Source organism: Diorhabda sublineata, chromosome 10 (genome assembly GCF_026230105.1).
Source record: "Diorhabda sublineata isolate icDioSubl1.1 chromosome 10, icDioSubl1.1, whole genome shotgun sequence".
Taxonomy (NCBI): domain Eukaryota; kingdom Metazoa; phylum Arthropoda; class Insecta; order Coleoptera; family Chrysomelidae; genus Diorhabda; species Diorhabda sublineata.
Window position 1 is genome coordinate 11,404,211 of NC_079483.1, and position 24,751 is coordinate 11,428,961.

A 24,751-nucleotide genomic window follows, 5' to 3' on the forward strand; every position below is an offset into this window, starting at 1 on the left:
TGATTTTTCCATGAAATTTTTCGTTCTTTCGCATTTATCTCGTGTTACAAAAAAAAAATGTAAACATCTAACGTGTAAAGAATTTTAAAAAAGGCACGTCAAATTATAAAAAATATCTTTTTTCATTTATGCATGACTACTTTTTTTAAAGATGCAACGGAAAAAAATATAATTAGTCGGAAATACGTTAAATATGATAGTTTTTTATGTAACAAGTATGTAAAATAGCCTTTTTTGACGAATGTGAATATTATCGACAATCATATGAGTCGAAAAAAGGTCTTTACACACGAATTTCATACAATATTTTTTCTACTATCAAAATACAGAAGTTTAATTTGTTTTGTAAAGCATTCAATTTTGAAAAAAAGCCCATCTGTGGTCGAAACGATGCCATGAGCTACCACTGAGCTATAGAAATTTTAAAATGTGTGTTTTTTTAAGAGGAAATCTTTATGCCCCTTCGTCGAGGACTTAGTATTAATATAAAGCGCCCAAATTTTCAGGGAATTTTTTTTAGATACTTGAAACAAAATTTCACGATGGGACAAAAAAAAACACCTTAACATACACTCCTCCCAAAGGACACTGTTTTTCTGGGTTTATATGTCCCACTTCCCGAGGTATTGATACTACTCCTTCTAGGTACTTATGCTTTTTGATGGGATGGGTAGGTTTGTACATGTAGTGATATCTAAAAGGATCTACTGTGTCTCCCTTTGCAAGAGCTGTGATGTATGCTAAAGCTCCTTGTGCAGTATCAGAGCGTTAATGAATGCTATTATTCAAATCTGCTTAACGCAACTTAATTTTCATCTTTCATTGCATGTAGTACCGTATTGTAGACTTCTGTAGACATTTGGGTTTACTTAATATTACTAAAATATTTATCCTGCAATGCAAATTTTAAGGTTGAGAAACAGGAACACTCCCTAGGTAGCAGATCTTAATAATGGAACAGGCTTTTTCGCCTTTTACCTTGTGCAACTCCACCACTATCTCAAGACTGTAGGTAGTTGCTGAACCAGTTTTGACATACAATTTTAAATAGACTCAAAAAACGGATCGGAGTGATAATAAACTATTTCTGCATATATTTTTATTATTCCTCAGTTTTTTACTACCTAGAGAGTTGCTATCTTAAATGTTTGTTGTAGCTCCCCTATCTAAATTTATTACTATTAGTATTATTGCTTTTGTTTGTATTTCCACCACCAAAACAACTCTTGCTTTTGAATTAATTTTTTTTGCCTCTGATATTCAAAGAGGCCAATTTTATGTTTACTAAATTTAAGAACTAATAGGTGCATACATGAAAAAATTAAGAAACAAGTATAATAGAATATGTATACTTATCGCCTATGTTTTAATAATTATAAAAATGTTAAACATTTATTTTCAAAATCTGGTTCTCCACAACGCCACTGCTGATTAATATTATTGTCTTCTTCTTTTTTAGTTTTATACAGGTTTGTCTTTAAAGGTATGTTTATTTAGTTATTCTACAGTATTTACAATTTCTCAATGAAGATTATAGATAATATTGTGATTGGAGTTAATAATATATATTCATGTATATATAAATTTTAGAATATTACTGGAACTGAAAGTACAGAGGTATTTTATTCAATAGTTCTATTATATCTTTCTATACCAAACATAATAATGTTTGTTATCATCTGTCCCGGATACTAAATTCTGACCAATTATTTGAGTCTATGACATTTATCTCAATAAAAAATATATTTTGATAATTACAACTTGCTGAATGCTTTTATTATTTAAGACCATACGACATAAAGAAGAAGTAATATACACAACGTCAAAACGTTTTTAATTGTCAAAATACTGATAGTAAAATCAGAAATGGTAGGGTTGGGAATGATCAATTAGGTTGTATATAAATTATTTCTTAATGGATTTTACACACAAAAATAGGCAAATGAATTCGATTCAATGGCTATTTTTGAGCGACAAACCACCAATAAAGTGTTATTAGATGATACGGAACAATTAACATGTACTATTGAGAACTGGAAAAACGTCAATGGTCACACTGTAATAAAATTTAAGTAAGTTTTGAATTACTTGAATAATTTATCATTTTCAGGAATTTATTATAAAAGTATATAGAGGACCTTTTTCGGATCAAACGTGGAAAATAAGTAAAAGATACAATGATTTTTGTAAGTTGCACAATGCATTGCAGTCTTCTGGGATACCCCTGGAACTACCTCCAAAAAAACTCATTGGAAATATGGACCCACATTTTCTTGGCGAAAGGCAACAGGGCTTACAGGTATAACCTTGATTTAATATTTACTTATGTTTTAAAATATTTTAAATAATAAATACATTATTTTTCTTATTGATAAAGTACAGTATAATTATCAAAATTTGAATGCAAGTTTAAGGTATTTCCACAAATTTATTTTGATGTTGTTATTCTAAATAAGGTCAAAGTTCATCCTACATTAGATTATCTTAATTTTATATTAAGCTTGCTTTGTATCAAAGTTTGAGCTTAAATTACTTTTATCAAAATTTCACAAGCCACTGGGTAAATTTCAAAATACAATATTAACATGTACCTCATTTTCACTTTTTGTCTGGCTAATTACAACAGTAATTAATTTGAAATTAGTATCACACTTTATTTTTCAAATAAGACAAGTAAATACAGAATGTTGAGCAGCTGTAGACTGAGCTAAGTTTGTTTGCTGTTCCCATGCCTTGGTATAAATTTTCCTTTAGAGATTCTCTCATTATTCAAATAATCATAATCAAATTTCCTAAAAAAAATTTCTCATTGCTTAAATATTAAGGGAGAAAATCTTTTCATGCTGATGTTCATTAACTTTTTTATGATTTAAAAAATGAATATTATTATTGAAACTATTGGGTTATTTGATACATATATTGATGAGTATTTTTTGATATTTTACAAAAATATAACTTTAAAAGTAGGAGAGAAATCAGCTGATATGCATCATAGGTTGTCATCCCACCACAGAAGTTGGTGCACATGAGACAAGCCACAAGTTTTATATGAAAACAATGACACAGAAAAATTATCAAATCAAAATATAAATCAAAAATTTGCATTTTTAAGGGTCTGTTAAGTCGTAATTTTTTACCATTTTTTCATATATTTTTTACTCTAAAACGTTAAAATAAAAATATCGCTTATGATAGGGATTCATATGCAGTGCAATTTTATAAGGAAATTATATACTAAATTTAAAAATGATTGGTTAAAAATTTTTTGAGCTAGAGTGTACACTGTTTTGAAAAAACTTATTCCAAGAAAAATGCGTTAAAAAGAAGTGAAAGAAAAAATTGATGTAAAGTAGTATTAAACTAATTGAAACAATTTACCAATCCGTTATTCCAGTACCATATTGCAAACCTTCCTCAGCTTCATTTTCAACTTAACATTTTTTTAATACTTTTTGGGCTTTTTTTACTGTCCATGGAGCTGCATGGGTTTTGTAGGGCTAATTCGTGTTGTTAAGCGTTATTGAAGCTTCTGTTACCAACTATGATATATAACTCGTTCATAACTAATAAAATACTTGAATTGTTTTTATTGAACAAGCAAGCAGCCAAGTATGCAGTGATTTCAATAGTCTTTAATCAGCAATGCAAATGTTTTCAAACCTTCACCAAATAGTTAGCATTAGCATTTTGAGTATGGCCTCTTAAACAGCTGTCTAATAAAGAACACTAGTAATTTCTATACTAATAAAATAAAATGCTTTTCCTTTCCCCTCTCAAAAATACATACGTGGTAGTATATAAATGACTACTCGACCAGTCCATTCTGTAAGTCTTGTTTTCAGATGCTGTACTGAAGGGCACAAACTAAATCTCTTATGATTTTTGAATGAATAAAAATTTTGACATGAAATTTCAAATCTATATTTTAGAATAGTTTTACAAGCATTCATAAAAAAATTTTAAAGTACTTAACAATAATTAAAATATATCTGATCAACATTTTTGATTGGATTGCATTTCATATGTCTTATTTACCCAATAGAATACCTAGTTTAAATTGCTTCAATCATTAAAGTAAATTGAACAGATTAAGAATAAAACTGTAAAAAAAGCATGCAGAAAGTCAATTCAGGCAACCACAGGATGATAGTAGGAGGACATGGAAAATATTCAATTACTTATGTGGGAAAAGGTCAAGAAAGAACATAAAAATACATCACATTGTTGATAAGGAAGGAAAGAAATCACTGAGAATGAAGAAATGACAAAACAGATAAATTAACATGTTGCCAATTTTGAAAGAGACCTGGCTGAAAATATGCAAGGGAATCCCGTATTAAACTTTGAACTGGAATTGATAAAATTACTAAAAAAGATGTAATGGCTTTGTTTGATAAAGTAGGAAAAACCATCACGAAATTGACAAATAATATAATGGAAAGTGGATATTTCCCTATTAAATGAGAACAACTATGTGGTAGCTGTGTTCATAGATTTAAAGGAAGCATTTGACATAGTGGATTTGGAACTTTTTTTAAAATTTGAAAATTGGGATTTCAAGGCAAAAGCTATGAACTCTTAAGTCGTACTCAACAAGAAGGAGACACCTAACTGAAGTAAATGGAGTAACAAGTAGTGAAGTGAGTGGGAGAGTATGCTGAACTTAAGGTAAAGTATTTTACATTCTCTGATCATACTGTCTTATTTATTCTCAGGTATGAACAAGAATGAGTTTGAAATAAATATTAATAGTAATTTTCAACATTATTTTCAATGGTTGTGTCATAATAAATTGATAATGAATATAGAAAAACTGTATATTGTATGGTTATACAACAGGTTGGAAAAAAATCATCAATCCGGTAATAAAAATAAATGATGTAATATTAGAAAGAGTGAAACAGTACAAATACTTCAGGTTAATAGTTACAGAAAATCTGACGTGGAAATTACAAATGGAAAACATAATACAAACTGTCTCCAATATTAGGTGCAATTAAATGATGCAATCATATGTTGAGTGCTAACGCTAGGTACTTACTGTGTTGAACCACATATGAGGTATCTTATCGCAAGCTATGGAAATGCCACTGTACCACTAAAAATTATAAATTATAGAGACTCTAAAATAAAGCAATCAAAATTATATTTGTGAAGAAATATAACACATCTAGTATCTCATTATATCATATTGCAAAAAATTATAATCTGCGGAAAAAGAAGCACTTAGGAACAATTGTTTAAGTACAAAAAAGCTCAAAAGTCTCCAATATTTGCAAGTATAACTGCATATAACAGTGTTTTAAGTCAGAAATAGAGGGAAGTAAAAAAACTATGTATAGGGAATTTGAGAAACTATTGAGAAAAGTAGTGGAATAATAAAAAAGACTAGAATTACTTTATTTGTATTCAGTCATGATTTATAATTTAATAATTTAAGGCCTTGATGCCAGATTATTGTTATCTGTTTAGAGGTCAGAAATAAATGTTTAAAAAAAATTAAACTACTTATAAACACCATAGCAAAACGATATTTTCTTTTCAGAAATATCTAGACAGCATCCTAATGAATCCAATACTAGTTTCATCACTTCCAGCTAGATCATTTGTTGATCCAGCAAATTATTGCCAACCATTTAGAGGTAAGTTTGAGGCTTTCCTATCTTCTTTCCTAAGCGACTCATTGTAAATTAATATTCCTATTATGAAGGTCACTGTAAGATAAGGGATGTTGGTATTATTGATCATATATTTGATGAAAATAACAAGATGATTTTGGGATTGGGATATTCATTGTTTTATCAAAATTGCCATCATGAAAATGATTTTTCATTAAAATAATTCAAATTACATGATTGTATCCTATTATTTTCACTCGAACGTTTTATAATTAAAATGACCACAATTATAAACGAATATGGTATCAAAAAAATTGATACTTGCTGCTCTGGAGGTCTTGTACCAAAAATAATTTTTAGTTTATTTATAACTTTCATGTATTTATGAAAAGATGAAACAAAATGTAATTATGCCCATTATCACAATTTTTATCATTATTTTAACCTCGGTCAATTTGTTATTTTTCATTGATTTGTATAAAAATAAATGTTGATTTCACAGAGTTGGCTTTACAACATGTATCTTTGGCGCTGAGAGGGGAAGTTGGCTGGGAAGTTGTAGGTCCAATCAATGATATGGGTTGGAGATTAAGGAAACATTATTATGAATTAAAATGTAAATCTTTACCCAAGGAAGAAATATTTGGAGGATGGACTGATTACGGTCCCGATAAATATTTGGATGATCGAGAGATGCATGCTGTTTTTAAAAGCATCGGTCAGCTACAGGTAAGTAGTTGCCCCATTGAGTTATCACTAGATTTTATGCCAGATATCCGGAAGTTGCATACCATAAATTTCCTTCAGCACCACAGGATTCAAACCATTAGTTAGCCACTACTGAGACCTAATCTAAACTCAATAGATTATACTGTGCAACCTTAATATAACATACCTCAATAAAATGATTTCCTTGTTTTAACAAATTGAAAAAGTTGACGTAGCTAATTAATTCGGGATTCCTGCAAGTACATTAGGTACAATTTTATAATTTAAAGATAAGTTTTCGAAAGAAAGTAGTTGGCCTGTAAACAGTAAAAAATTAAAATCATGGACATAGAGGAATGTCTGTTGAAGTGGTTAAAACAATGTCGAAAGAAAAAGATCACTATAAAGGGCCCTATCCTTCAGTAAAAGGCCCAGCAGTTTGCAGTAGAACACGAACATGCTAACAACGGGTGGCTTTAAAATTTCAAAAAACGAAACGAGATTGTTTTTTGAAAAAAATTGTGGTGAAAGTGGTAGTGTTGATTAAAAAGTATGTGATAAGTAGACAGATAAACTGCCAGACACAATATATGGCAAAACTTTATCATTCGAAGCCGATAAATTTAAAGGTGAAAAAAACAGCAAACTTTGCTAAACCGTAGTGCTGGGACGAATTGTACAAGGACCTACAAACTTAACCCAGTCATCATTGGAAAATATCAGGAACCATGATATTTTAAAAATGTCAATAATCTGCCAACAAATTACATGTCAAACCTAAGGCTTCGATAACTAGTAATGCTTTGCACAAGGAAAAATTCCCAACTTGCCTTCAAACACCACTTTGAAACTACAGCCACTGGACAAAGCTGTAAAATGCATTATAGAAAATAAATTGTCAGACAATGTCTCAATAATATTGAACCCCAAAGGCCAACTAAAATTTGTGTTTTACAAGCCATGTGGATAATCGGTACGCTTGAAATCTAGTCACTGAAAGGACATTGCAGATTGCTTCAAGAAAAGGGGATCTAACGTAACATGTAAAGATAAAGATGACTTACTACTCAAAGAATTTAATAGGACCCGGCAAAGAGTGCAAGAAGAATTGCATTTCAAGTGTTTGATGGTTTTGTTACATGATTTTTCACCCCTTTCACACCAAACGAATCCGAATCAAGTTGAATCTGATTGACCAAGATTCTGCTTCGAGCGCTCCGTTTAAATTTGAAGGGACTCTTCTCCCGCCTTCAGACCGGACGAATCTGGTTCAATCAGGTTTGATTGGAGGTCGCACCGGACTGTCAGATTCCTCGTCCGTCAGTCTTGAATCAACAACCATACGAGATGGACGTGGAGTTATTAATTTTAAAAGTACGATTTATGACGTCATAGAATTTCTTCTCATCATTTTGTAGGTCAGGATGTAAATGATGAAACATACCAAAATCCGGCCTTTTCCTATTTATGTGATGTATCCACACTCCTCTTGTTTTCTGTTTCCGCCGTTGCCTCCTACGAAACACTATTGCATTTAAAACAACTGCGTCCATGATGATAGCTCAAAAGCAACTAAACGAAGGAAAACAAAAAGAAGATGAAAGGATTTTCATAGATTCAGGTTGATTCAGCTGGTGTGATAGAGTGGAGATGACGAATCAGATTCAACTTGATTCGGAGTGATCCAGATTGATTCGGATTCGTTTGATGTGAAAGGGGCCTTAGATAACACCAAAGATTCTTCATAACTCGAGGTTGCCAACCTCAAATTAAAAAAAACCGAATTTAGAAGTTAGACAAACCAAGACAATTCAGTTTAAAACTGGACGCATTAATAAAGTTGCAATAGTTAAATAAATATCTAGTGCCAACAGGTAAAATAAAATTCATGTAATTGAAATAATAACATATTTTAATAAAAATATTTGAGTAAAATGATACGAGTTATTATAATATAAAGCAAACACTTTATTATAACTTATTAATATTTACTATACTTATCAACCCCATTAATTTCCTTCAGTATCTATAGTTAAGTACTGTTGTCAGTAGTAATCGATTTTTTTATTCTGTCCACTGTGAATTTATGAGGGAAAAGACTGTCGACATTAGTGTTATGACCAGGTATACTAAATACACATTCAACCACCTTCTGTAGTTCCGCATACTGTTCCTTAGAAATGCATTGCTTGAAATATATTATGATCTTTTACAAAGACCAAAGATTTTTCAATGTTCTTCCAATCTAGCAGATCAGACCCTGTTAGATCAATCCAGTCGAAAACCTAACCTAACCTAACCTAACTAAGTATTTTTCATGGGTATTCCTTTCCTTCTTTTCTTCTATCTTTTTGCTTCTATCACTTTTCTTACTAGGCTTTGTGGTGTTCCTTTCTTTATGTGTCTTTACCTGTAAACTGAACTGTAAATTATATCTTGGCAATTATAGAGACTTTTTTAACTTTTAACAAAATTAATACGTAAATTAATATTCTTTTTATAAATTGAGAATCTTTGAAAATTATTTTCGGAAATTAAATGTTCAATTCCACTATTTCTATGCCCCATAAGAAATATTTGATATTAATTAATTTTTAGCATCCATATATATATCCCATTGAGCTGTGTTTATCTACCGAAACTGGGGCATTGGTGGCTCGATTGGCACATAAAAATGGGACATTGAGAGATCTCCTTTCTGGAGCTAAACCGAGACAATCATTTTTAAAAAAATACGGAAATCCCAAGGGACATAAAACACTCACGGCAGAGCAAATATCTTTGTATGGTCGGCAAATATTAGAGGCGTTGAAGTTTTTACATGATAAAGGATTACCTTATGGTGAGTATTATTATTTTTCTGTATATTTGGAAATGTGTAATCATATTGTGTACTAATTAATAAATTGGTAAACTTGTCCGACAAAATAAGTGACGCGTTCGCCCAGTCCGACGACCGAAACACGTCAATTTTGAGCCTTATGGGTTCGTGCTTATAACACTTACCATTTTTTGTACAGTGTTAACCGAGATTTTTATGGTTTTGGTTTCAATTTTTTACAATATTTGGTTTTTTTTTCTCCATTCAGTTGCAAAATAAACAAAAATCAACAATCTTTCGTTTAGTTTTAAAAAAATGTGGATGATAGCCGATGGCCTACATGGTGATCTTCAAATGATGTTTTTTTATTAATAAAATTTTATATTTAAGGTCATTTACACACTGGAAATATCATAATCGATAACGATCGAGTAAAACTTCTGGATATAGAAAATGGAGTATTGGGTGTGCCTTCATTTTACCGACCATATTTTATGCAACATAAGAAAATAAATAATTTAGAAGCCATAGATGTCTACTGTTTTGGACACGTACTTTACGAAATGATGTTTGGGGCTCCGTTGCATGAAAGCATAGTTGATAATATGCCAAATTATCCTGTAACTGAACTCAGTAAGTATTAATTTTCATCTATGAGATCTAATTAAATCCCTCAAATTCTCTCAAAAAACCTTTATGTTTTTATTTAATGAAGATTAATATTTTGCATTGCTTTGTTTTTTAGGAGATCTACTTTCTCGAATACTGTCATCGGAAGGATGCAAACATGGTTTACCGACCATAAGCGATCTCTTGTTCGATCCATTCTTCTCGGTAGTTCATTTATCATTTTTGCCCACTGACAAAGCTCATTTAAAACTTGCCACTTCAACGAAGGAACAATTAAAGCATGCTGTTCACAAAATTGAGGAAAGGTTGAGGGATGAACAAAAAGTTGTCAGGAGTCAAAAAAAGTTGGTCAAAGTCCAAGAAATGATGAGTTGTGAAGAAGAGAAAAAGAAGCAAGCTAGACACAAAATGGTAAATACTATTTTATCAGTATTACTTTTATTTATATTAGTATGTCTAATTTAATGAAATGTTTAATCAATTATTTCTGGTATACCCTTTTATGTTCTAAAGGATTTTGTTGATAATCAAAACAACAAACAGAGGGTTTCTAAGTTCATGAGACAAAATTGACTTTATCACACTAATCAATTACCCTGTATATGTGCTTCTGGTATAATCAGCAATTTAAATTGACTTGAAGAGACAAAAATCCTACACCTGAAAAGGCATAAGGATAAAGCAAGAAAAAGGAAGAAATGTCACAAGTTGTAACGCTCTTTTTATCGTTGTGTGCTCCGGGCAGTGTCAGTGAAGAAAATAAAATACTCCAGGGGTCAGTATGTTGATGACGAATATGCTGAAGCCAGTTGAACAGTTTTTACTCGCCCTTACTTGATTGGTAACCTGGTTATTTGCTGGAAGTGTTACTTACGAAGCTTCTGAGGTACTGAGTCGAATATGAAAGTGAAACAATGGTTAAATACAATTTCTTTTATTCAAAATCTACTCCTGGTTTTGTCTTCGCTGTAGATTACGTTGTGGACGGGCTACTGGTTCTTCGAGAACTGCCCTTTTCTTCTAAATATGCGCGGATACCGATTGGAAAAATATTTCTACTTACAATGGTATTCCTTGGTTGACTTTTTGCTTTCGACTTGGTATCAACTTTTATTGCTGTTAGCGCTTCCTTTTCTTTAGCGATGAGAAAGGGGGATCACCTTGCTACTGTTCCTTGAGTTGAGAATACAACCCTTGTAAAATAGTAATTTCGAGGGAGAAGTATAGTTTATATTTAAACTGTCTATGTTTCTTATTGTACTCGAATTAGACTAACATTTTTACGTTGAAAAATAACAGATATAAACTTTTTTGTAAAATACGGTTTTTTACTATTTTTCTCCAAGTATGTGGCATTATATATTAAAAAAGAAAACGGTATAGAATTATTCTATAATTGTACAATCATTACACTTTATGATACATTTACATTTTAAATAGTGGGAAACATTTACCATTTTTTTTATTTTTTGTTTTTTTTTTTATGAAACTCCAGAATGAAACATTATTTGTAAGCAATTTTTCATTAGTTATGTTATTTTTTATGTTCTTTCATTCATTCATTTGTTATTTACATTTTTTGGTACTGCCAATAAAAGCACTTTTCCTAATAGCAACAATTTTTTAGGAAAGATTAGCTAAGGAACAACATAAACACAACAGAAGACTGGAAAAGGCTAACAGTATTAATGGTGAGAGATCTGAAAGTGTAAATAGCAGTGGAGCCACTTCAGTTGGTACATCCACCCCTCCCTCGACGACTGGTAATGTTATTTTTCTCTTAATTCTACCTAAAATATATGGTGGACAAGATTTGATTTGAGAATTAATGATTTGTAATTTTAACAACAGCTCATCATCAACATTCATCTCTACACAAAGAAGATGGAGCTAAAAAAATATCCTTTAAGTTTGTTTTTCTATATGTTACAACAAAAGTTGCTGAAATTTATTGTCACCTATCATTTTTTGAAGAAACAAAACCATCGATCGATGTATCATTGTATTGGTCTCTAATGTCAAAGATACCATATGATATGTCGACTAGCAAAATTTGAAACCAGTTTCAAATGAATACAAGTTTAATAACGAGTATTCTTGGTCTCAGGTTGGTTTGCTTCTCTTTGGTTATTCCTAATTGTCTTGTGATGGTATGCAATACAGTTTACTGAACGTTGAAATAATAAAGTAATAATGCTATCATCACATTTTTGTGGCTATCGCTTGAAATATTTACAGGAATTTAAATGTGAATATTTCATAAAAGATGATTGACAACGATTTCAGGTGAAATGAACTATATTTGTATAATAAACAATTTCAACAGCTATGTTTGATTGTGGTATTTTTGGGTAAATAATAAAGAAAAATAAGAGTTTAGAATTCAACATGTGCGTTTGATTTAAACAGAGTCGAACCTGAGACCAATGCATATCAACATTAAAAGTTTTTTATTACATTTGGATACGACTGATCTGATTGAAAGATTTTTTACTGTCAATATGTAAGATTAAAATTTTCTGCTTCTTTTGATAGAAACAACAACTTTCCTCATTTAGATTTCTATATTTTGTAAAATTCTACAATTCACAAACAATTTTAAAGTAAAGTAACCGTCATCCTATAAAGCTATATGACCCATATAAAACTGCTTACCATATAGCGTTATACCATGATGGTTACTATAAATATATCAACTATAATTTTTTTAAATTGTGTAATGCATATTTCTAATAGATGTTTAATTTTTCATTTTAGGATATAATGTTCCATCGCCACCTCCGCCTCCTCCACCGCCACCTGTGCCGCCAATAGGTGATGACATGCCATCACTTATCAATGGATCTTCTGTTCCTACAGGGAATAAAGACCGTTCCGAATTACTAGGAGCCATTTGCAATTTTAATAAATCTGCCTTGCGTAAAACCAAAGTTTCTTGAATTTATATTAAAAGAAGAGGTACAGCGGGTAAAGTCGCTTTTAAACAGCATGTGAGTAATGGACTAATAGGATTTTGTAATACACATTATAATAAAGTTTTATAAGAATAACTTTGATAGGAAGTATAACATTATCGAAATCAAATGAATAAGAGTATATTTCAGCCTAATATTTCTTTATACCTAGGAATAAATAAAAAATAATTTTCATTATTATTATTGCCCAAACTGAGGCTTTTACTTTTTTGTCACAGAAAATAAGGTTTATAACTTTCTACTTTGAGTTTTGACATTTTTGTTAATACTTATCTATCAAATTTTACTGTTCTGTCTCTGTTTTTGTACACAAATGGTGTCCTTTAACTAGAATCCGCAAATTTTTAAAGAACAGTATTTATATGCCTGCACATTTTAACCAGTGAACAAACTTAGCATATAAATTATTTATAAGTATATTGACAGATGAGAAAACAAAAACCAAAACAATACTGTGTCACAAATATATTTATGGAAATATATCAAGCGATAATAGTACCAACAATAGCATATGCAGCAGAAAAGAACACAAAAAGGAAGAATAACCTATAATAAGAACAAAAAAAAGATTGAATACTAGAAAGATATACTAGAAATAGGTAGTTATATCTTGAGAATGAATAATCAGATTAACAAGACCAATAAGGCTATAACCACCATTAAAAAATGAATAAGGTGACCATGAACAAAATAGAAAAACCCTATAGAGGAACTGGATCAAAAGACGAAAATTATTTAGAGCAATTGAGAAAGATAGCAAAAAACACAAGATATTCGAAGAAATGGGTACAAGAGGGACTAGCACTTTCATTTGATACCTGAAAAAGTACAATTGAAAATATGATACGTATCATATTTATTGTTCAATCCACTTATTTGCCCCTTCAGCTCAACGAACGGTATGAATTATATTCACGAACTGCCCGCAATAATTGTTTATCGTATTCGGGATTCGCCTTTGAATTTACTATAAAAATCTAAACCACGTCCACTCTTATAATAGGGATTTCCAACTTTAAATAATTGTGTTTGAATTTTTCAACACATTATTTGAAGTTCTCATTCTAATTTCACTTTGAAACAAGCATCAAGGACTTTTACAAAAAATGTATGTTTAAAAAATTCTAATCACATTTCAGCTCGTCCCTTACCTAATTGTGACTGAAAGAAGCAGTACTGAAAGAAGAAGTAACAGCGTTTCTTCTGCGGCCGTTATTATAAAGGTCGCATTTACCTTTATACATTAGACTCACTTGCTGGTCTTATGCTTATTTATTGAGTGGATAAATCTAACGAACAAGGATGTAATTAGAATTTTTATTTTATGCCATTTTTATTCTATGCCATTCGCATTTAAAAAAGTATTTGTTAACTAGTTGTTTAGTAAGTTTTTAAGATTTATATTTCTCATTAGATATTTTAAACAATTTAATTCGATTTATTAAAATGGTTGAGTCAAGCAAAAGTATGAAATAATACAATACACATTTAATTTTATATTACAATAATAAGCATATTTTGATCATGTTGCAGATAACGGCGTATCTTTATGATTTCATATCTATTTAGACATCTATAATCTTGGCAGCTCAGTTTTTCATTGCATTCTTTTTTTCTCATGCTATCCTTCACTTGACTTGAAATATTGCTCGGTAGTCAATACGATGGTAAAATCATTACCTCTATTTTTCTCAATCAACGTAATGAGTTTTTTTCCAAAGTATGCTGATCAGCCTCCATTGTTACAATAAATGATTTACTCACAAATTTTTATGAATAATGCAAAAACCACTGACAAACAAACTGCACGTTAGCACTAATTTAAGGTTAGGTTGATTTTTTTTGCAAATTAAGACAAAAGGCGAATTTCGGCATCTGGCATGTCTAGCATCTGCCTCCAACATATTAATTCTACCAACAGCCTAGTGGGGATCTTATTCTTATATTATTGGCAAACCTTTTTTAATAAATATTTGGAATTGTTAATTATAAAACCAAAATAAAAAAAAATTATTCTTGATCGTTAGAAATGTTGGTGGATATTCTTACTAGAGAAACATTTGTAAATTAATTTTTTGTACGTAAAATTTTTTGTTTTTATCTATTTAAGTATTCGATTATATAATATATATTTGATATAAGTTCGATTCTCTAATCATAATAATAATACTAATCAAAGGTTGCCCTTAATAATTTTACATTTTTTTATTCAATCATTATTTATAATTAACGAATTTCATTTTTGCATTGCATTTTTACAGTAAACTAATTTTCACTTACTGTTATGTCCTCAGTATTAACAGTAAATGTAAATAGATGCATTCCACCAATTACCTTTTTATGTACTAAATCTGGTCTTTTCTCGCTAGGAATTTCGCGTTTTAACCATAATTCTATCACCTCCATTTTCCTTTTTTTTTTTAATAGCGAATCTCATGATTATATATCATTTATTTATATTATGGCTTCTATTCACTATTTCCCGTATATTCCTGTAGAGGAGCAATTCCTATATTAGGTCCCAATCCAACAATCCTCCTATTAAAATTTTCCTTATCCTATCAAATTCTAGTAAATCTCACATTTAGATAAACGGTAGAATATAAACTGCTTCGGGGAAATTGTGAAAGTATACAGAACTTTTTGAGTACTATAGATTCAGTTTAGTTCAGCGGTCGCCAACCTTTTTCATGGGTTAATCAATTTCGAAAATTTTGGAATAGAGAGTGAGCTACTTATCTGTAAAATATGTAATACATTTATTAACATCAAATAATAAAAATACTGCTCTTACAAAATAACCAGAGGTTTGCTTTTTATGGTAGTGTTTCAACACTTTTTTGGTCCCTTGTTATTAGGGTTAAATCATCAGCATATGCTATCATTTATTTTGATTTATTAATGATACTTCCATCCATATTAATGTCCTTATTATGCCATCTGACCTTATCTCATGTATTATTTCAAACTCCTTAGGCCATTTGGTCTTTCTATTGTCATTACCCTTTCCCTAAAATTTAGCATAGTTATTTTCACTAATTTTCATATTAACTTTTGGATTATGTCAGTGTCCTTTATAATGGTCCTCCTTTTCAGACTGTCGGATGCTTATTTGGAGTCTATGAATAAAATTTGCAATTCCAATATTGTGCTTATAGCATTTTTCGATCAATTGTTTTATAGTGTCAATGGTATCCACTGTTTTTTTTGTCTAAAACCTTTTTGATACATACCCAAATAATAAACTATTTTGTAAACAATTCTTCAACTGTTCTTGGTTTTGTTTTCGTTTTTTCATATACTTTTGTCCTACATTTCTGTTGAATGATTGTTGATTATTAGCAATTACATTCTAATTTGCTCGTAGCATTTTTCGATCACTTGTTTTATAGTATGAATGGCATCTACTGTTGATTTTTATAGTCTAAAACTTTTTTGATATACCCCTGTTTCTGGTTCCACAACTTTCAATATTTTATTTAATTATTATATATATACAATATTAAGCAAACTAATCCAACTATAATTGCTACATATGCAGGGATTTTAAAATTGATACAAATTTTTTTCCCCATTCACTTGATAAAATTTGTTAGATTTTTATTTGAAATTTTACTTTTATTCAGTTTCAGTCTCCAATTTTTTTCACATAAGTAGTATTTTTACTTTCTGGATACAACTTCCCTTATCAGTTTAATAATAAAATCATTTTCAAGTGTATTAAAGTAATTTACAGACTTGGTGACAAAACAAGCCAAATGAAATTAATTATTCGATTAGTCTTCAAAGTCTATGAATAAAAGTGAGTTAGTTGCAGCTCGATACGGAGTAAGTTCGATTTTTACCAATTTTCTTGACTAATTATACCAGCGAAAAAATTTTTGTTTCAACCAAGCAGCTTTGTAATACCTGTATTGGGAAAAATTTATTTTCTTTGGTTCTTTTTCAACATAGTGGCTCTGGACATGGTAGTTTATGTCATTCCTAGTGTCATTTGTGGTGAAGTTTGCTCAACATGTCCAGCAGCACATTCTTAGACACAAAGGTTTCTACTGTCAACGGCACTTTGGGCCATTCCAACTTACAAAACTTGTTCAAAGCGAATCACTTCATCAAAACTTTATTTATTGGAGTCGTTTTGAATTTTTTATTCCATCAATTTCTAACAATATGATAATACGTAGAATGTCACAATTTTACAATATTCATTTTCGAAAACCTGTTGTGAGCCACCCCTTGTTCCCTTTACTTCCTATTTTTCAAAAGCTGCTATCTTTACTGGCTTCCTTTTCCGATTCAAAATTGGTTCAGTTTTCGACAATTGGCACTAGAGATGAAGAAGATAAGCCAAATGATATTTAGAAACTTCTCATTCACTATTGGTATTTTTTAGTTAATTCTATGCTGTACCTATCATATTATACATTTATTTTTATTGTCTATATTGTTAGTCAAGGGGACAAGATTAAATTTGTGTTTTGAATGTCTTTCAATGTGGTAAGAAAATTTCATAACGACATTTGTACATATTATAATCTCTGGTAAAATCGTATCTATAAAATGAATTTTTTCATAAATGAATACCAGCTCTGTAACATTTAGAGTTGTTGTATATATTAAATTTAAGGTATATTTGTGATAAATAAATATGTGAATGTAACTTTTATTGATTAATTTAAATCAAATATCAAGTATAAAATTTGTTACTACCGTCTTGAGTGATGGGTACAATGTCAAATTCTATTCTTTTCCACTAATTTTAATAATTGTCTTTATTCTATTCTTGTATCTTTAACTTTAATGTTCGAAAATGTTTTATGATGTAAAAATTCACTATGACCCATTTATAGCTTACTTAAAATTTATTTCTTCCATACTACTACTACTGTGGCCACTTAAATCCAAGTTGGTTTTTGCCTTGCCAACAAGTTACGTCCATTTTTTAAAGAAGAAACTATAAACAATGCATCGAATTATATTTTTTGTCATCGAAGGTTTTTACAACTATTATTCCAGTGCTAACAACTCCAAAAAAAAATTAATTTCATAGAAAAGTGTTATTTTCGATGACCTACCCAACGCTTTCACAATTTTAAACACAATGGCATTCACCTTTGTCTCTATTGAGATTTCTTTATACCAATTCAGAATGTTTTGCTTCTCCGTAGACGATAACTGGCCATAAATTGCAAAGCCCCCCTATTTGGGGTGCGAATGATCTCTGCTAATACTTGGGTCATTTTTCAAATTAGTCCCGACAAGAATTGTTTTCATATTTTAATAAAATAATAACAAGAACGCAAGAAATAACAAAACGTTTACAATTTATACAATTGTCAATCATAATACGGGAGCCGTTTTTTTTTCAACCTCCGATCACTCTCTGCAGACGCTACGCGGGCAGAAGAAGACGGGTATGCGCTGTAGGCGACTGCAAAGCTCTGGCACTACAAACTTCGCTATTGTTGACGTCAGTCGGCGTTTTCTACAGACTGAAGGCCGTAGTGCTGCAGAAATCCATCGGAAAATGATTCGTGTGTATGAGAAAAACTTCATGAGTGATGGTGTTGTGCGTGAATGGTGTCGAAAGTTTATGCATTATGAAGGGGGCCAAGGACGCAAATCCGTCGTTTCAGATGACCTGGTTCACCGAGTTGACAGAATGGTTAAAGAAAACCGCAGATTTACCATTACTGCTTTGTCTATGGAATTTCAACATCTGTTTTGTACTCTATTGTTACTGAACGGTTAGGCTACACTTTCTTTGAGTATTGAGAGCATTTCCACATATATGACAAATGTATCAATCTCTTCGGTGATTATGTCGAAAAGTAACCGTAAGTGTCTATCGGAGGTTGAATAAAAAATGACCGTCGTGTATGTCAAAAGTGCTGCGATTTGACCAATCAGAAATCTACAAAATTGCCGACTTAAATTCAAATACGTTTAAAAACAGGGTATCGTAACGAATGTATCTTTACTCCTTCGAGGTGTATCTAAAATTGTGCAGTACACAGTCAATGTAAGAAATGTGTAACGTTTTCAGTAACTATAAATTTCTGATATACCAAGGGTCTAGGACATTGCTGAAGCAGTGCAGAATGTTCTCCAATAAATACAATGTCCAAAAAATTTTTTCTATCCCTATGGTAACCTTCAACAAGTATAGATCATATTATTTATTCATATGTTGGTATTGCATATTAGTCTGTACATATTTTGAAGTCATAGTTTTATTAATTAAGAGACATGTAATCTTTCAGTGGATTTAAATAAAAATTCATCTGTCAACTTTTATAAAATAGAACCAAGTACTCTTATACACGCTCCTTTTAATGATCTTATTATAAGTGAGGCTTGGCATTGCAAAACTCACTGTATCCATTTTTGGAAAATTTTTTTCCAAACTCATTCATCACATCTAAATAGCGATTCTGATAAGAAAATTTAAACAGGGCTGCGGAATTGTTTTAATTATAACATTTCAAAGTTTGGATAAAGTGAGTTTTGCAGAGAAACTGTGGATAAGGAATAATTTGCACCGTCATTAGATGGATATAGGAATATTTGCACGAACACAATTAAAAATGTATTAATGCAAAAAATTAGATAATTTTTATAGTAAAAAAGCACTCAAAAAATACAAGCAGCATTAAAATTGATAAAATTTATTATTGATAAATGTTTTAAACTCTTACTGCATGATCCTCCTCATGACCTTCACATTTACACTCATCTTCAAATGCTAAATTGTCAGAAACTATTGCATGATCAATAACAGTTTTATAAAAATTGCATTCTTCTAAATGGCGCCACTCATTTCCAAAGTGCTTGGATAATAATTCGTCGAATGTCATTGATCTTGTCTTGTTTCACATGATTTACTTCATGTAGTTTAACTTTTGATAGGTTGATACCCTTCTTAGAAACAAACTTGAATTGGCCTACATCTGAGTTAAAGAAAAGCTCTCCAACTATCGAGAAGATTTCTTGAATAAAAAGCGTTTTGCTTCGTTAAATGGGAAATGCCATCTAGCAGGCGTCTTGAAGTAAGCAGCATTGAAACTTCTCCAGTCGTACACTTCAACTTCTCCCAGTTTCGATACTGTGCAATATTCAGAAAAAATTGAATGGCATTCAGAAGAGATTATTATTTACCCTTTACTATTAATGCAAATACTCTATCGGGTGGTAAAAAAGAGTGTCCTGTAATAGGAAAACACCAGTTCAATCGACTTAATCAAGTCAAGTCCAAATATCTCAGGAGGTGAAAAACTGCTGATGCAATTTCATTTGAACTTTTTCTTTGTTTAAGTTCCATCCAAGTATAGCAAAATATGTTGTCCGGTGTGTTTGGAAAATCCCGTCACAATGGTGAAATTGTAAATATACAATTGTCTGCAGTAATACCCACTTTGATCTTTAATCTTTGGTAAAACCAAATTTTTTTGACAGTCGAATGATATAATAAGTAGGTCGCTTTGTTCGTCTTTTAGCTCGTTATAAAAAGCTTTGTACCTTGCTTTGAGAACAGCATGTTCGATAATCAATTATTTGATTCTTGAACATATCTCTTTATTTTCCCTTTGAGCTCAATGCATCCATTATTGGTGAACCGTACCCTATGTTGTATTCTTATCATGAGTTTTGGAGTGACACCCATTTTTCTCGTGTGGTTCAGAATCCACCGTTACTTTGATATTGGAAAAATATGGTTATAGTGAGTTTTGCAATGCCACGCCTCAAGTAAACTGTATTAACAATATAAAATTTCTGATATAGTAATATTAATATTTATTGTAATATCAAATATTTTGTAAAATAAATGCTTTAATTTTTGTACCTAGTCCAATATTATGTCTATAAAAAGTAACTCTCGCACATTGTGATTTGTGACATTTGGCACTAAGAATACATATAAAGTGGGGCCACATAATATAGTTTTATATCGAAGCACTGCTATGTGTAAATGTCATTGTTTAGAATTTTTCCGATTATCCAAACGAAATAATTTATATTTTGTTATATAGTGCGTAATTAACAAACTTTTTATGCCAATTCATTAATCGAAATATTAATTATTTCGTAAGTAGTTGTAATAGTACAGTGTACAACACGTGCCGTAACTTAGTATTTTATATTTATGTAATATGACAGAATCTTATGAAATATTTTATTTTCCGCACTATCGTAAATGTGTTGTATCAGTATGTGAATGTTACTTCATAATCTTTTAGATATCGTTTTGGAATAAAAGTAGTTGGATGTTTTGATAAGTAGTATTAATATTGTTCAAATAATATTTGTTAGAAATACAACTTTTTTGAGTGAGCAAAAAGTCTCTTTGAAAAAATCTATAGCTTCCATTCTTTTTCTGATTTCAGCATCTCAAAGCCATAGTCTTAACATTATATATAATAAATAATCTATGTTGTTGTTTTGGTAAAGAAAAAATATCAAAGGAAAAGGAATCTTAAACAATGAGGAAAAAAAGAAAATATAATATATAAAGTATCAAAATAAAAACTTATCTCATCAATGTTTCCTCCTCTGACCCTAATAACAGCTTCCAATCGCTTTTTCATGGATCGAATGAGTTTCTTTACTCCATCTTGTTCGATGTTAACCCATTCTTCAGTAAGAGTCATTTTGAGGTCGAATTCCGTGACTGCTGCATGATTTATCGCGCGAACTTTTCTCTTGAGTTCATTTCATAAATGCTCGATAGGATTTGAGTCCGGGCTTCGCGCTGGCTTATCCGTAGCAGCAATTTCGAAATCGTGTAGATACTGCCTTATGCAGTATATGGACGGGCATTGCCCTGCATTAGCATGAAGCTTTCGTCGATAAATCTGACGTAGGGAACGACGTGATCCCCTAAAACCAACTCGATTTTTGCCTCAATTCCCGCCCAAATCATCCAGGAACCACCTCCAAAAGCCACGTTTCTCCAGGTCTGCTGTAGATTCTCCTCTTGTATCGCTTCAATGCAGGCACACTATGCTTTCGTCTGAGATCAAAACGAAGCCTCAGTGTTCGTTAGTCCAATTAAACCGTTCTCTGGCAAATCGTAGACGAGCTATTCGGTGGGTTAGGGTAAATTTGGGGCCAGTAGCTGGACTTTTTGGCTCAATGTTAGCTGCCTTAAGTCTCGTTCTATCTGTCCAGCCACTGCTCGTGTTTCTATGAGCTCTTGTTGGACTTTAGTGAGACCTCTATGATCTGATTACAATCTCTCTCGGATGTGCACCTTTTTCTTCCGGATCCTCGTCTACAATGGAAAAAATTTTGTATGTTTGAGCAAAAAGACTCTTTCAAAAAATCTATAGCTTCCATTCTTTTTCTGATTTCAGCATCTCAAAGCCATAGTCTTAACATTATAATAAATAATCTATGTTGTTATGTTTTGGTAAAGAAAAAATATCAAAGGCAACAATGAAGAAAAAAAAAATAAAGAAAATATAAAGTTAAATTATCAAAATAAAAACTTATCTCATCAATGTTTCCTCCTCTGGCTCTAACAACAGCTTCCAATCGCTTTTTCGTGGATCGAATGAGTTTCTTTACTCCATCTTGTTCGATGTTAACCCATTCTTCAGTAATTAGAGTCATTTTGAGGTCGAATTCCGTGACTGCTGCAGGATTTATCGCCCAAACATTTCTCTTAAGTTCATCTCATAAATGCTCGATAGGATTTGAGTCCGGGTTTCTCGCTGGCCTATCCATAGTAGCAAATTCGAAATCGTGTAAATACTGCAGTACGAAACCTGCAGTATATGGACGGACATTGTCCTGCATTGGCATGAAGCTTTCGCAGATAGATTAAAACCCTTTTCTGAAAGAATAATAGGCGACTACCATTGTGGGTTTAGAATTAGGATGTCTAATACTGATCAGATTTTTAGTATCAGGAATGTTTTGGAAAAGCTTTTTGAATAAAACATCAAATTATATCTCCTCTTCACAGATTTCAAGCAAGCATATGATTGTATAAATAAAGTTGTACATGGAAAATAATAAGACCTGTTTAAATAACTGGCAGTCACAGAAGTTGAAGTGTAAACAGAGAGAAAGCTTCCTAACCAAAAGTGAGAAAAGAAAAGGTGATATACTGTCAATTACCATCGTTTGGAAAACAGGCTTTCGTGGCCCTCGTCCATTGCTTGAACGTTCCTTGGGCTTTTAGGCCGTCGCCCACTGGGGCAAGAAGGTCCTATCCCTGGCAATAAATCAGGAACTCTATAAATATTTCCCAATTATTATTAAGTGTTATTACTACAAATAAAACATACAGTTAACATTTTGAGTTTTATTTTAATTCAAAAAGACATTATCGTAAGATATAAATGTTTTCTTCCAGTTATTTATTTACGTGATTACATATCCATACAAAAATGATACAGCTATTAGATTTGATCATCTTCAGAACCAAAAGAGCTATTCTTGTCATCGCTTTCACTATCATCGTTGGCGTCATTAATTTTGTCAAAACCACAGGGTTCCAGAAGTCCCGGTTTTAATAAATCCCTTGCTTGTTTAGGAAGGCACTCAATTATTTTCTTTTATTGGTATCCAGTAGCTCTTAAACTCATTTGAGTGACATAATTTAATATATTTATTGATGTAGTCTATCAACTGTTTTGTTTGTAGTAGTTTCGTTCGCTCGGAATTAGATTCAAATGGATTCCTCTTAGGAATCTTTCCATCTTCTCTTATTGTAAATGAAATTGATGTATCAAGCCACTCAGCATTATTTTTGAAAAACCTTTTTTCTATCCTGAACGCTTTCATCCAGCGCGATTTAAACCGTGATTGGAAATATGACTAAAGTTTTATTCTAGCTACTTTTACATTTCGTTCGTTGCATTATTGCATCTTCTAAAAATTCAAATTGTTCATCAATTTCAATTTTATTTGAAATTCTGAGAATAATGAAAAGTTCAATTTTATGCCAACCACAGAAAAGTGTCTAAGTAAAAGCTGCAGGGATTTCAAAGAAATCGCACGGAGAAAAGGACTTCTAATTAATAAGGATAAAACGGAATATATTTTGATAGATAAAGGAAACAGTATAGCCTTAGATACAGTAAATATTGAATTTGGTTTTGAAAAGGTGACGGAATTTAAATATTTTAATCATTACTGAAAGAAATGATTTAAATTACGCTGGCTGCTGACAATCGATGCTATTTTTCAATGATTGAACTGCTCAAATCTTGTCTAGTATCGAGAAAGATCAAACTAACATATTGTCACTTTGCAGTCGAAACTGGGACCCAAAATTAGGAAAAAATATTAATTATATAATACACAATAACAATCACAGTGGCTCATGTGCATCTGGAGCGAATTAATGAAGAAAAAAGGCAATAAAGCCAAAAGTGGTGAGATCTAAAAATTATAAAAAAAGGTCAGAGATCGGGCGACATGAAGCTGTGTCTTAAAGGAGGCCAAGGTTCTTCATGGACCGTAGAGCCGAGGATCAAGTAAGTTTTCCTTGACTTGCCTCATATTGAACTAAAAATGTATACTACTAGAATGAGAACCAAATCAAAAAAAAATTATTCTTGATCATTATGAATCGATTTTAGATCTTTTTTGGTAGAAAATCAGTTTTAAATAATAGGTAAAAATTAACGATTTATCACGAAGAATTAAAAAATTACAGAAAACTTTCATATCATATTGCTTTTGGGAAAATGTATTTTCTACAGCCTCTATAACACTGTATATTTCATCTTCTTTATTATTATTAACAGAACAAGCTCTCAAATGAAATACACTAAATGCCACTTGACATGGAGCAAGACAAAGTGTAGGAAACTGCATGCAGATCAAAATATTGGCATCATAGCTACTCTAAAATGAAATCTGTGTTGTTACCAACTTTCCCGAATTAAAATTGAAGTAAATAAATGCCATTCACAAAATTATGTACCAACAAGAAGGTTAGATTTATCACAGAAGATAATAAGTTATTTTCTAGCACGTTGACTGCC

At 31.3% G+C, this 24,751-nt stretch overlaps 1 protein-coding gene across 2 annotated transcripts; it reads left to right on the forward strand.

Moving 5' to 3' along the window:
• The first annotated feature begins 1,830 nt into the window (after positions 1-1,830).
• On the forward strand, positions 1,831-21,090 carry LOC130449504 (PX domain-containing protein kinase-like protein). Of its 2 annotated transcripts, XR_008910449.1 has the most exons (10): positions 1,831-2,058; positions 2,111-2,299; positions 5,546-5,642; positions 6,121-6,347; positions 8,925-9,168; positions 9,538-9,780; positions 9,893-10,188; positions 11,405-11,540; positions 12,535-12,767; positions 13,892-21,090. XR_008910449.1 is itself a non-coding variant. In XM_056787382.1 (9 exons), exons 1-9 carry the CDS (start codon positions 1,957-1,959, stop codon positions 12,714-12,716), a joined length of 1,716 nt encoding a protein of 571 aa, XP_056643360.1. In that variant the 5' UTR covers positions 1,836-1,956; the 3' UTR covers positions 12,717-13,287. The 2 variants fall into 2 exon arrangements, 1 of the variants encoding a protein (XP_056643360.1); XM_056787382.1 differs by lacking the exon at positions 13,892-21,090 and having other exon boundaries at positions 1,836-2,058; positions 12,535-13,287.
• Positions 21,091-24,751: the final 3,661 nt, after the last annotated feature.

Coding starts and splice junctions, on each gene's coding strand:
- LOC130449504 (XM_056787382.1), top strand. CDS start 1,957: ATGGCTATTTTTGAGCGACAAACCACCAATAAAGTGTTATTAGATGAT. Junction 2,059..2,110: donor AAAACGTCAATGGTCACACT/GTAATAAAATTT, acceptor TATCATTTTCAG/GAATTTATTATAAAAGTATA. Junction 9,781..9,892: donor TTATCCTGTAACTGAACTCA/GTAAGTATTAAT, acceptor TTTGTTTTTTAG/GAGATCTACTTTCTCGAATA.